The sequence below is a fragment of the Strongylocentrotus purpuratus genome, unplaced genomic scaffold (genome assembly GCF_000002235.5).
Source record: "Strongylocentrotus purpuratus isolate Spur 01 unplaced genomic scaffold, Spur_5.0 spur5_scaffold_2, whole genome shotgun sequence".
Classification (NCBI taxonomy): domain Eukaryota; kingdom Metazoa; phylum Echinodermata; class Echinoidea; order Camarodonta; family Strongylocentrotidae; genus Strongylocentrotus; species Strongylocentrotus purpuratus.
Window position 1 is genome coordinate 28,020,600 of NW_022145605.1, and position 13,947 is coordinate 28,034,546.

Consider the following 13,947-nt stretch of genomic DNA (forward strand, 5'->3'; position numbering starts at 1 on the left):
TGCAAGGAACAAATATATATTCCGTCATCAATAACGAAGAGTTGCCAATTTGTATTTGATTGATAACAACTTCAATAATTCATAACTTTCTTATTTTCATTCAGAATTTGCTCAAACTTTCACTCACCTGATTTTCTTATTATTCTGCCTCTATCGAAACAAACTTATTTTGGGGGTGGACTTTCCCTTTATTTGTTTACTTATTGCGATTGTAATAACTGTGTTTGTGATGTCACAAAAGGGTGATGAAAACTTTCAGCCAATCAAGACGCATAAACAAGTGGCTGCGCACTCATGTCTTTTGAACTGATTGTGATGTCATAATGGAAGTGCGAGAAAGACTTTCAGCCAATAACAACGCATTGGTGTGTGTACAGTTTCATTGATTGTGATGTCATAATAAGATAGAAATAACTGTCAGCCAATCAAGAGGCGTAAAATGCAACTTTGCTCCTGCACGCGGTCAGCCCGCCCCCTACCCACTCAGTGTTATTTAGGGTACGCATACATGCTTGTTCCCTCTTTTTGAAAGCACCCCCTATCTGAGGACTACCAACATTTCCGAACCCCCCTTTCGCGGGCTTTTCCTGCCTTGGAGTCGGAGACCCCCCTAAATCATGAAAAATGCTCAATTTCCCCCCCTAAATTCGGAATAATTTCTCAGGAGTCCAAAGAGATGAGAGGAAAAAAAAGGAAAAACACCCCCTTTTTAAAGAAATCTCCGGGTGAAAAGTTAATACACCCCTTTTTTTTACAATTCTCGAGCCGGACTTTGTCGCACGAAAACCCCTTTACCGGACATTTTGGTAACACGCATGGGGTCCGTCCGTTCTCGGAGTGAGGGAGGGGGGGGGGGCGGGGCGCTCAGACGTAAAATTGCAATAATATAAACTTTTAGCCCTTTTAAAACAAGAAATACAAATTCAATTTCTATTTCTTATTTATATTTTCCCTTTTTTCTTCTATATTTCTATTTCCATTTTTATTCTAATGGAAGACCGTTTTGGTATCTCGCTATGTGATTGAACGCCACATTTCGTGTATAAAGGTGAACTTCATTATTTTGTAAGCTGCGGTCTAGTTCTCGGAATAATTACTGGCGATATTTTTCATGCGCGCGCGCGCGAGAGAGAGAAATATATATATCGTGCATGTGCATATATGGTGAACGGCGCACGTGATCGCGTTCGCGAATTATATTATACTTACTGGCGAAACATAGGAAGGTTATCACCTGCCAGTAAAAAGCATCGTTATTTACACAATTTATTACCTAACTAAGTTGCAAAATGTCTGTCAAAATATTCTACGACTTGATGTCGCAGCCTGCGAGGTCGGTGTTGATGTTTGCGAGGGCAAACAAGATCCCATACACTCCATGTCCAATAGCCATGCGAAAAAGTAAGTGCACGTACTAATTCTATCCATTTCTCTGCCAGAGTTCGGGGGGCGTGTATCGAGGCGTTCTGCTGAATGTCGATTGAAAGACACGGGCCTGATCCCACCCCATGGCACAAGCCTTATTAAAATATACGGTTTGCTGAAATTAAGAAGGAACAAAATTTCATTTGTGCATCAACGGTGCATCACACTATGAAATTAAATAAAGAAAGAATATAGGCATTTTCTTACTCGAATGGCAGAGGTCAGAGCTAACTTTACATGTACGTAGACCTAGAATCTAGATCTAGTTTGACTCTGAGCTGAGTGTGAATCCTGTAAAATGTGATGAAGTGATGTGATTTTAATGACAAAATGCAATTCAATGACCTCTGGCTATGACGAAAATTAGTGATGTTGATCCTGGCCAAAAGAGGGGTGTACCATGCACCGTAAAATTCTGGTGTAGGCCTACAAAAAAAGGCTGATTTTGCATAGCAATGCTTAGACCGAAAGCTTCAGTCTCTCTAATCGTCGGTTGTTCCACTGAGACTACGTCTGGCTCCACTAGACCTCCGATTATAGAGACTGAAGTCTGGGGACCTCTTTCTGTGAGGCACTGTACGGAACAAATGGTTCGGTTCGACCGGACCGCGATGAATGAGATATGCAACGAGATTTTCACTCTTTACATCCTCATAACTGCTGCAATTACAACACAAATTAAAAATAACATATATATAGCTTATTTGACTTACGATAGCTTGCTCATTTAGATCCTAAATTAATGATTAATCCGAGAAAGTCTCGTCATCAACATTATCCGTCTTGGTTTTAGTTGATGAATATTCATTTTTTCTTTTCGAACGTCCAATAGCTACCGTAGCTACGTACGAGTCGGCCCAGCTTGACCAACGAACTCCCACGAAACGAGTGCTCTGATTGGCCATTTGGCTATGTTTTGGTAGGTGGACCCGGAAATATATCGGCCGCCGGGTAATATTTCGAATGCATGAACGTACCGTTTCACAGTTCGGAAATACAAATTGGATAATTCATATAAGTAAGTCCATAAATTATACATTTAATATTAAGTTATCAAATTTTGATAACTGTAATTAGGACAAATGACATACCGACCTAATTTACATCTGATTTAGAAATCAGAAAATTAGATCTAAATAAAGAAAATCGGGGAGAAAATGTTTTGACATAAAAAGCTGCCATTGTTGGCTATAGCTACCCCCATGGTACGAAATCTCTGGGTTGCCATCTGTATTGGGGAATGACAACAAATGTCAGTTTTATTAAAGAAATGACCCAAATCAGATGGTTATTGCTGTCTAAGCAATGCTATGCCAATGCTATGCCAACTTGATGAAAATAATTTAGTGTAAAAGTTTGGCAATACTTCCTGTGATGCTTCCCATGTCCTGACAAAGTTATTATCACTTTCCATTCTTTTTCGAAAGTTGTTAAAGTATACTGAATAAATATAGGGAATGATATGGGTGATTTAATGCCCTGATATTAATTTTTCATGTAGAAGAATTTTATTTCTGTCTAGTTCCTTGTGCTATTTCATTTGGTATAAATTCCATCTCTTTATTCTGTTATCTTTTTTTCTTTACCATGCCCTTTTTTGTAACCTTTGACCTTTTAGGTGAGCACCAATCTGAGGAGTATGCAGCCGTCAATCCAATGAAGAAGATTCCGGCTATGCAAGATGGAGAGTTCAAACTCACAGAGAGGTATGTATCAACTTTTGTAGGGCCCAACACTGCCAGGTGCCAGGGATACATGGACACCCAAAATTTTAGTCCCCCAAATTTGGATTTTTTAAAGATGGGGGCCCACACCATCTGACCCTAAAAGGATTCAATGCGGACAAAAAAGGTATGTGTCAGCTTTTCCAGGGCTCAACAGTATACAGGTGCCCAGACACGTGGGCGCTCAAATCTAAAACATTAATAACTTTTTCACTACAATCTGATTCATTTTTATACTTTCGCCATTCTTCAAATCTTTTTATTCTGTTGTCATACAAATGAAAGTATTACTAGCGTTGGATTGCCCTTTAAAATGAAATTCACACAAGGGCCTATGCCATTGCTTTAGGCCAAATTACACAACGAGTTTCTCGTCAGTGCCCGCCTCCTTTTTGGCCTTCGCCTCCTTTTGTTTACTACTTACTATTCAGACAAAGAAAAAAAAAGCTGTGATGTATATTTTGTATAAATAGCTTCTATGCTAATACAAGCGGCTTGAACTAATGTACATTTTTCAGTGTTTATAAATTTTGAAAGTTGCTATAACATGTTATTTTTCTATTTTCTTGATAGTCAAATAGCCAATCTTTGATTATTTATGGTTTTAAAGAAATGTGATTGGAATATTGAGACTGGTTGAAGGTTCAGAAAGAAAAAAATTGTCTGAAATTGCTAATGCATATGGTTACCACTAATTGGGATAGGCCCAAATCATTTTAGACTATTGCTACAAATTGTGATCAATTTTCTGCAGTTTTTTGCAATTTTTAAAGATTTCTTTTAATTTATTGATCGCAATTCCATAGGTTTCATTTTATGCCAAAATCTGTGATTGGTGGAATTTCTGAACAAATTTTTCCTTCTACAGTGTGTATGAACAATGCGGTATCATAATAGTGAAACAAATCATGATTCATGCAATTTCTGAAAAAACAATTTTTTTTCTCTGAACTAACGCTATCCCAGTAGTGATTTTTGTTATTGTTGTGCGTTTTCCGAACATTTTTTTCCTTCTCTGAACTATGCAGTATCGCAATAGTGAAATACTTGCAGGCCAAGCATGCATGCCCTGATCATTGGTACCCATCCGACCTCCAAACTAGGGCCAAAGTCGATGAGTACCTCGCCTGGCAACACATGAACACCAGAATCAATGTTGCAAAGGTCTTTTTGAAAGAGGTTAGTCCAAGTTCTTTACAGAAAAGCGGACATTTCCTAAGGATTGTTTGAATAATCCTTGTTCTATAGACAAGTGCTCTAAAGTTACATGTGGTTGCTTCGTGTTCAAGTTTCAAACTTCCATCAGTTTATATACACCTTGCTTTAAAAGTGTGGAGTCACCTAAAATACTCCGACACCAGAGTTAAAATGCAATATATCGTGCATACTCCATTCATCTTTCTGCTTATATCCACTTATCTTCCTTCATATTCCCGGCTCGCAAAGTGTATCCATCACAAAGTATCTTCATGAAAAGTTTGACTGTGCGGATCACTGGTTTCCCAAGAGCCTTCAGCAGAGGTCAAGGGTCAATGAATATTTGGATTGGCAGCATTTCAATACGAGACCTCGTATGACTAAAGTATTTCTCGCAGAAGTGAGTCAAACTTATCAAATTGCGTGCAATTTCAGTGTTGTAAAAGATTGTTTTGTATTGCATTGATTTAACTTCATTAATAATGCTCACACAGCCATAAACTCATTCGATCATGTAAATTATGTAAATCATAGAAATTATATCATTGATTGGGGAGGGGTTTTGGGGTACTTAATGTACAGGTCACGTAGGGCTGCGACGTGTAGTCGAATGCTCGAGTACCCGCACGGTTGACAACTACTCAGGTACGATTTTTAGTACCCGAATATTCGGCCGCAAAAAAAAAAAAATAAAATAAATAAATCTGTCTGTGAGCGGCGGCCGCTGGCATGGTGCCGTCGGTAAAAATGCTTCCCAACTCAAGCACTGTCAAACTCACCACTCAGAAACTGGGACCAAATGTCAGGATTTCTGTTTGGACTTGGAGGAAAATGGATTATTCTGCCATCTTTGGTTTTTAAAACAGCATTGTTTACTGTTATTATTATTATTAAATCGGCGCCTTCAACTGCAACTCAAAGTAAAATTGCATGCGTTTTCGGCGACGTGAGATACTGCCCCAGTGGTATGGTGGTGGCAAAAAAACAAAAAACAAAAAACAAAAAAAATCAAAACAAATCAAAAAGATTCAAAAAAATTATTAAAAAACATGGCGTCCGAATACTCGAGTATTCGCTTGTAAGCCTGGGAGTGTACTCGGGTACCTCATTACACTGTTGTGCACAGCTATGTAAAATTGGGTTTAAAATGTGGTTGAGGGGCATGGACAGGCTGTGTACCTGCCCCTACTTCAATCAGCTACTGAGATAAAGTACTACCAACTCATATTTACCCAGTTCATATATATAGGAACTGGGTAAATATGAGTTGATAGTATAGTATTAATGACTGCTTTGAGAGAAATAGTTGTTTTTATAAGCTCAAGGGAAGGTTAGAATTGTGCTATTACCCGAGGCGTGCCGAGGGGAATAGCCCAATTGTAACCTTCCCGAGAGCGTATAAAAACAACTATTTCTCGAATATTAAAGCAGTCATTAATACTTTTATATGCCGAAAAAAAATAGACTAAAAAATAAAAAATAAAAAATACTTTTTTTTTTGGCGAAGGTGAGAGTCGAACCCTTGCGTACAATGAGTGATGAATCTTTCACCAACGACTTACACCACTCGTCCATCGCGCGCTGTTCACGTGCTTGGCAGTTTTGTACAATATATACATTAAAATGGATTGAAACCGGCTTCGGCGTGATGAATGCTTCGCAAAAGCTCCATTAAACGGACCCTTCTTTTACTTTTGCAATGCATATTGGCACGAACTTAGATCAAGATCTATCGGCAGATGTTGTTTTTTTGTTTTTGGAAGTTTATTTTCGTCTTTATGTCAACAATGCAAGATAAAATTGTCGGTAAGATCGATCGAGATTCAATTGTATTGAAATTACCGACCAATCCTTCGCACACATACGGTATCCTCGATCGCTCAAACCATTTTTTAACATGTAAACCTATGGGGTAACCATGGAGGCTGACCTATTTTTTTAATAACCATGGTTATTAAAAATATTAAATGTTTTATGCATGGTTACCGGGAATTTTACAAGAACAGTTGAAGTTTATGAATGCAATTTCGACCAATCAGATGGCTGGATTACTTAAGTGAGGTATATAATATTTTTCAGTGCAGCACTGGATTCTGACCCTCTGGTATCTTATATTGTACAAGATAGATAACATATAAACCCCTACAAAGAGGCTTGCCCTCATAGTTTACATCAAAGATTTGGTCTAATTAAGAATACGTTGATCAATGATTTGCACAGCTAACTGTTGTGTTTGTCATGTTTCCACCTCGTTCTGCTTGTCTGTCTGTCTGTCTGTCTGGCCCTGTCTCTCTCACCATCTTGCTCGTTTTTTCCCTATTGTACATGTTTAAGTGTAAACATCAATATACAAGTCTTGTTTTTTCATCTCCCTTCCTTTCTCTTACCCACCCCTCCCCCCCCCCCCCCCCTCTCTCTCTCTCTCTCTCTCCATCGCTCTTTCCCTCTCTGTCTCTCTTAGTCTCCCTCACCCTTTTCCTCTCCCTCACCCTCTTCCTCTCCCTCACCCTCTTCCTCTCCCTCACCCTTTTCCTCTCCCTGTCTCTCTCTCTCTATCTCTCTCTCTCTCCCTCTCTCTCTCTCCCCCTCTCTCTCTCCCTCTCTCTCTCTCTCTCTCTCCCTCCCCCCATCTATCTCTCTCTCTTGCTATCTCTCTCTCTCCCTCTCTCTCTCTCTCTCCCTCCCTCTCTCTCTCTCTCCCTCCCTCTCTCTCTCTCCCTCCCCTCCCTCCCTCCTTCTTTCCTTCATCTAGTCTCTTTCCTCCCTCTCCCCCTCTCTTCCAACATTTCTCTGTTTTAATAATGCCTTTAAGTTAAATAAAACCCTACTTGTCTCTTCCTTTTCACAGGTGATCTTCCCCCGTATGACGGGCACCCCGGCAGACCCCGCGGCCCTTGCACCAGACATCCAGAGAATGGAAGAAACCTTAGACAACTTAGAAAAGCACTTTCTCAAGGACAAACCTTTCCTTTGTGGGGATGATATCAGCATCGCGGACCTGTTTGGCGTCAACGAGGTAACTTGATCATCTATATGGCCAACTACAGTTAACAACTAAATCATTCATGCCCTTACCTTGTTTTGTAAGTTTTCACGTTTATGAAAAACATAATTTATCCCAATTTATGTTTCTTGCATCCAAAAGTATTCAGCCAGTTCAGCTTTCTTCTTGAGTTACGAGAAGAAAAAACACACATCAAAATTGCAAGTGGTATTAATAATTTGAAATATGAAAAGAAATAGCTGAATTGTTTGGACCAAACTTTCATGCCACTGATTGCAGCACGTGTTTCTAATCCTACATGTATATGCACATTTTTCTGTTTAGAATGCATGCAGCTTTGAGCAATTGCATCAATTAGTTATCAATTTGATAATCACAAAGCTCAATATACTCCATAATAAACATTTTCCAATTGCAACCAGACAGTTTCTTTCATGGTGTAATTCCATAACCAGTACTCGACTTTGACTTAAAATATTTAATCTTTTTCACAAACCAACAGGTTATACAGGTAGAACCCTGCGGCTATGGTACAATAGACAGAAGACCAAAGCTGAAGGCGTGGATAGGGAGAGTGAGAGAGCACGTACAACCAGAGATCTTTGACGATGTCTGCCAACTCATCTACAAACTCGCCAAAGCAAAACAAAAGCTGTGATCTGTTATAAAAACTTAAAAAGTAGAAGATATGATCTTCAAGATGACTTCTATCAAAGGTTTATAATCTATCTGTCTTCCGTGAATGTACGAGTGCAGGTATTTCACAGGTTGTGTTTTATCTGAACGGTAGAAGTGGACAATTTCATGAAAGGGAAAATTATTATTATTGTTATTGAGCTGGTTATTGATTTTTGTTGGAAGGACAAAAGTGGCCAGATTTATTCAATTAAAAATGGATTTCATTGCCATCTGGTGGGTGATATGCCTATTGATTTTATTTTAAATGATGATAGACCTGTAGTCTTGTCATTAAACAGTTTTGGTTTCCATTTTGTGGGCTGGATTTTCTTACATACATGCAGTTTGCTTCTGCTAACAGTATTAGCTTGTAATTTCCAAACTTTGTGGTCCTTTATATTTCATATTTTATTTGACAAATAGATAACAATGACCAGAATACTATCTTTCATTTTTTCTCATTGAAAATTTCAAGGTTCAAATCTTTGGTAATTTGTTAGATGAATACAAGATCATATGCTGCAGTGAATTGAGAGAGGTTTGACTGAAATTCAATTTACTGATTTTTAAGACGTAGAGAGTATAAAAAGTGTGCCCTAATTATCTACAAATTTGTATACCTACAAATTCCATATTTGTAAGAGATATTTTCTTTGGTGTATTCTTTTTTTGTTGGGGTCTTGCTGTCATATTAACATGAGTAACATATAGTAACGAGATTGGCCATGTAGTAATGGTCCATGTTCATGTACATATGTATGGTACTGGTCATTATGTATTGGTGCATCTATTCATAATATTGGTTCAGGCTATGACTGTATTTCATATGGCATTCATTGTGGATGTTTGTATTAGACTCAATCATCAAATATTCAAATGTAAGAGACGTCACTGATGGAAAAGAGATCATTTTGTATTCAACAGTTATATTCGCTCAAGAAATTCAGGTGTCCATTTGGATTTAGTGTGCTGTTTAACCCCTTAATTACAATGTATCCAATACTGTATAAGCTGTTGTTTTCGTGAATTTCGCGAGTTGCATATTATCACGAATTTTATCAACGCACAAATTCAAGAGTGCAAAAATTATGTGTTTGCGTACTAGTAACTGCCTTAGCGATGTTCGTAATGCAATGCTGTCGTCTCGCACCCCACGCATACCGGTATATTGCACAGATTGCACGACGCACGCAATCCTTGTACCGGTACAAAGAGAATGATCATGATATAAAGCATTTATCATAACTTTGTTTGTCAAAAAAAAATAAACGTCTTAGTTTTTCATGGAAGAGAATGATTACTGAAGTGAAAGGACTGGATGGTATGAGAGAGAGAGATAGAGAGAAAGAAAGAGAGAGAGAGAGAGAGAGGGAGAGAGAGGAGAGAGGGTGAGAAATACATGAGATAGAGGGAGAGGAGACAAAGTCTCAAAGTAAAGAGCGACGAGAGACAGGTGTGAGATAGGATAAAAGGGGGAGAGAGAGAGAGAGAGAGACAAGAAAAAGAGAAGGAAAAGAGATAGACGAGAGAGAAGGGTACAGACAGAAGATAGATGGAATAAATATAGAGGACAAAATTAAGAGATGGGGAGGGAGAGAAAAAGAGAAACGGATGGGAATGAAATAAGGAGAAGGAGAAATAAAAACTTTTTTTTTAAAAGAACTCGCTCAAACATGCAAAGGAAGTACTCATATTGGAGATATACCAACATGAAGCAAGAGACCAAAGAGAGAGAGGGGGGGGGGGGGGGTATCCAGAGAGAGAATCAATTACAATCTCAATATAGAACTACAGTTAAAAATTCTATTAAGTATGTAAGCAATTAATAAGTCCCAATCTATGTTTCTTGAGAATGTGACATATTAAAGCTTCCATCAGTATTTAATAAAGGCCCTAATTCAACCAGTCCACCTTTCAAAAAACATCTAATTTTGTTGTTAATTGTTCATGTAAAATTGTTGATTCTTTGCTATGAGGTCATACATGTTTACACTGTTAAATGAAAGCACCATTTATCCGACACATGCAGAGCTGCCAACCTTGTGCAACCAAAAAAGAGGAACCATGGTGGCAAAAAAAAAGGAATTTCAAGCAAAAAAAAAGGAATTCATCAAAACAAAACTTACAACCACGCGCGACACACTTCCAATGCAGAAATGTTCATTCCTCACGCTGTTTTTTTTTTTCCATATTAGAACCTATAGTTTAATTACAAGTAGGTATATTTGTTATATTTTTTTTTTTATCGGCGTTTCATTCTTTTTGAGAATATTTTTCTCTTGAGTCTTCAAGTGTGTTTTAACCTTAGTTTTCTGTTGAATTTGTGATCAAATCAACATTTTAGGGCAGTTATTTGACGTGTGGTATGTTAAACAAAAAACATATTTTTTGAAGAACCGTAATTTGGATTAAAAAACAGAATAATTCCAGCAAAAAAGTAATAGTTGGCAGCTCTGCACATGACACACGTGACATGCATGTATGTTTTGTATTAAGATTAAGTTTGAAGGTATAGATCATTACAAATCAGAGTCAAAATGGGACTTGCAGAATAATATTATCATTGATTGATACGCACATATTCACCAACAGAATAAAATCTATGTCAACTTTAACTTTGCATTTATCTGCAAATTTGTCAGTTTAAATTCTAACTTTTGGGGTCTTTTACTGAGGAAGAGGACTGATACAAAATTCTGATTATAAAGAAACAATCGCTGTGAGAAAAAAATGCAAAAAAAAATTCCAAAGTAATCCAGTGTTTTCAATTTATTAGAAAAAGAAATTACAGAAACACAAGTCTGTACGATCAGTTGTATATTCATAAGGTTCTAATCATTTGGTATTTAGAATCTACGAACACAGTTGGCAATATCTTTCTTGAAAATATCATATATTTACATCTTATATACAGGTTGGTCACATATCATCACTCTAGTTAGGAGACAAAACTCCAGAAATGTATGCAAACATAACATTAACATTGTCGGCTGAATATTCAAAGAAACAAATCAAAAAAATATTCTATTCTCTAATAATAAAAATAATTTTAAGTTTAAAGACCATGAAATACATCGTCTACAAGATAAAAAAACTGAACTACGAATGAACATAAATTATTTCTTTGAATACAAATGCTAAACAATAACATACATAACTATCTCGTAACAAATCATACACAGGTTCTTTAGAACTGAGTTCTGGTCAAGGAATAACGCTTTGAAAAAAACTGGGAAATGTCAATTATGTAGTGCATAATAGTTGGTGTATACTGTCGGGTTTTAGAATCATCAAAAATGATGAGAAATCGACAGTCTAGCTGAAATTTGCATTGCACACTGATATGTGTGAACTACACACACAAAAGACATGAATGTTTGGTCCAAACTATTCAAAGCTTTCTCGTCATATTTTGAATATGACTGCACAAGAAGAGCAATACTTGTCAAGTTACGTTTCTTCTGATATTCTGCCAAACTAACATACAGGTACAGAGAATGAGAATACTCACACCTCATTTCTTCATTTTCACCAGAATTTAGATAAATGAATGATTGTCAACAACAAAAAATCTTCAAGCGTAACAATATCTTGAATCTAACAAAAAAATCAAGAACATACATTTAAACTTCCTGCCAGGATTAAATCTGGAAAGAAAATATATATTCATACTGCATCGGTACAATAATTGTAGACAAAATTAACAAACATGAATATCAATCCTACAATAAAAGTGTAAATGGCACAAAATTGTTTCAGCATGATTTCAATAAAAGCACCTGAATTCTGTTGCAAATGGTAGAGAATAATGTTTACCAGTACGGTATGTAGCTAGCCTGAAATCTAATTTAATATAGCATTATTATTATCATGTACAACACAAATTCACAAATTGAAGACTTTCTTTCTAAAGTAGAAGTTATGGTCTATCCTTTAAATTTGGCAATGCAGCAATATTATTTACATACAAAAAAAAAGTTATAATTTTGTTCATATTTGTATTATATCAGTTACTCAATACATGTGCAAAGAATATTCTTTAAATACCTTTAAAAAAATCAAAGCAATATATGTGCAGCATGCCTTAATTATCCACAAATGGACAGATATTATATGCACGATAACATTTTCAGTAGCAAAAAATTAAACATTAGCGTGAAAAACAAGATATATACTTGCTTTCATTGAACATAGAGACAATTTCAATACATTACTTGTATCAATGAATTAAACAAATAAGCTTAATGGCTACATCATCTAGAGAAAACATTAGCATGATGCAAGAGAAAAATACCTTTGATAACTTAATATGTTGCAATGTATATCTCTCAAATTTTAAGAAGGAAAACAAAATCATAGGATCCACCTGTATAATACCAGACAACCAAATAGGTTTCTACTGTTTTTCCTGTTCCTCACATATTTGATGGTGACTCTTTCTCTAATCGACCACTTCAGTGTCTTTAGTAGGTAACTAAAACTGAAAGAAATTCTTAAAGGCAAATTGTTTTTTTGAGAGGAAGAAAAGCTCTTTTTGAAATGATGTGAGTAATAAATAAAATAATACTCTTCTGGCTTCAAAAAAAAAAGACTTTGCAAGCATGATTCAAGCTTACTAACTGAATTACACTGACATATTAGTACAAAGGCCACATCACATAATATTCATTTTCAAATTGGTCTAAATTCTAAATCGTAATTTGTCCATTAGCATATTTTTTTTAGAGGAATAATTATTAAACGACTTGTCCACGATACTTCAAATATCTAATACTTTGTTTCTGCATTCATATATTCTAGATGTACGGTAAGTTTATTTACAAGGGTTTGGTTCATAGACCTCTACATTCCTTGTGAACCTTGAAGTGGATACCTTGACAAAAATACCAATTGTCAGTCACGTTTCACTCAAAATTTGTTTTTTAAAAAATGAAAAAATAGTACCTCAATACACATATTGCTACACGAAATAGACAGACACAGGTCAGAGAGACCAAGTCGTACAAAGAAATTGAAACTTTTACCAGTACTCTTCCAAACCAACACAGATATTAAAGATAAAGGTGAGTTCTGGTCATCCGATTGCATTGTGAAAAAAAAGGTGTGGAATGGATCAGAAAAAGTTGATCATGTAGCATGTAAGTATTGATGTGTACTGCTTGGTGTGTACTGTATTGCAAAGTTCTGGAGTCATCAAAATCATAATAAATTTGGCCCAGTCTTGGTAAAGTAACAAGCACTGTACACAGAAAGATGTATATGAGACTACACAAATGGTGTCGGGGCTACTAACCATGATTTCCTAATCTTTCTATGCTCATTACTCAGCCAGTATACATTTTCTACCAAAATTGTTTGGAAAATGACATTAATTTGTAATCTTGAACATTCAGTGTAATTTTTGTTTGATTCTGTGAGAATTAATTTTCTTTTTTTTACCAGAACTCAAGTTTATCTTTAAACGATAGTCTGACTCGGCATCACACTGTCATGTACTGAATCGATGCAAATAATTGACATTAATTCAAAATGCCTTTGTTCTCATCCATATGCAAAAACTCCTGAGATGCACATTACTATCTACATACATAAAAAAATATCTCAAAGAATATCTCCATATGGTCATAGACTTTATCTTTGCAATATTGCTTAATATTGCCTGTGGTGCTGTTAATGCGCTGCTATAGGCTCAAGGTCCGTTCGAGGTGCGCAACAGACCTGTACTTTTGCACAAATTCCGGTAGAGCAACACTAAGCTGTTTATGAACTCAGTAGCGTACCCGGAAAGGGTGGGGGGGGGGGAGTTCCCATGACAAACAAATTTTTTGGGGAAAGGGGAGATTTGAGAAGAAAAGTGAAAACTTTGGCAAAATGGGAACAAAAATTTGGCAACAACGAGAAGGAAGTAGGAAGAATTGG

The 13,947-nt window shown here is 36.5% G+C and overlaps 1 protein-coding gene across 2 annotated transcripts; it reads left to right on the top strand.

Moving 5' to 3' along the window:
• Nucleotides 1–1,150: 1,150 nt before the first annotated feature.
• On the top strand, nt 1,151–9,273 carry LOC756610 (glutathione S-transferase theta-1). 2 transcript variants are annotated; one of them, XM_030992152.1, is made up of 5 exons: nt 1,151–1,401; nt 3,044–3,131; nt 4,178–4,328; nt 7,195–7,362; nt 7,853–9,273. In XM_030992152.1, the coding sequence occupies exons 1-5, from the start codon at nt 1,290–1,292 to the stop codon at nt 8,006–8,008; spliced, it is 675 nt and encodes a 224-aa protein (XP_030848012.1). In that variant the 5' UTR covers nt 1,151–1,289; the 3' UTR covers nt 8,009–9,273. The 2 variants fall into 2 exon arrangements, with proteins under 2 accessions (XP_030848012.1, XP_030848013.1); XM_030992153.1 differs by lacking the exon at nt 4,178–4,328 and adding an exon at nt 4,596–4,746.
• Nucleotides 9,274–13,947: the final 4,674 nt, after the last annotated feature.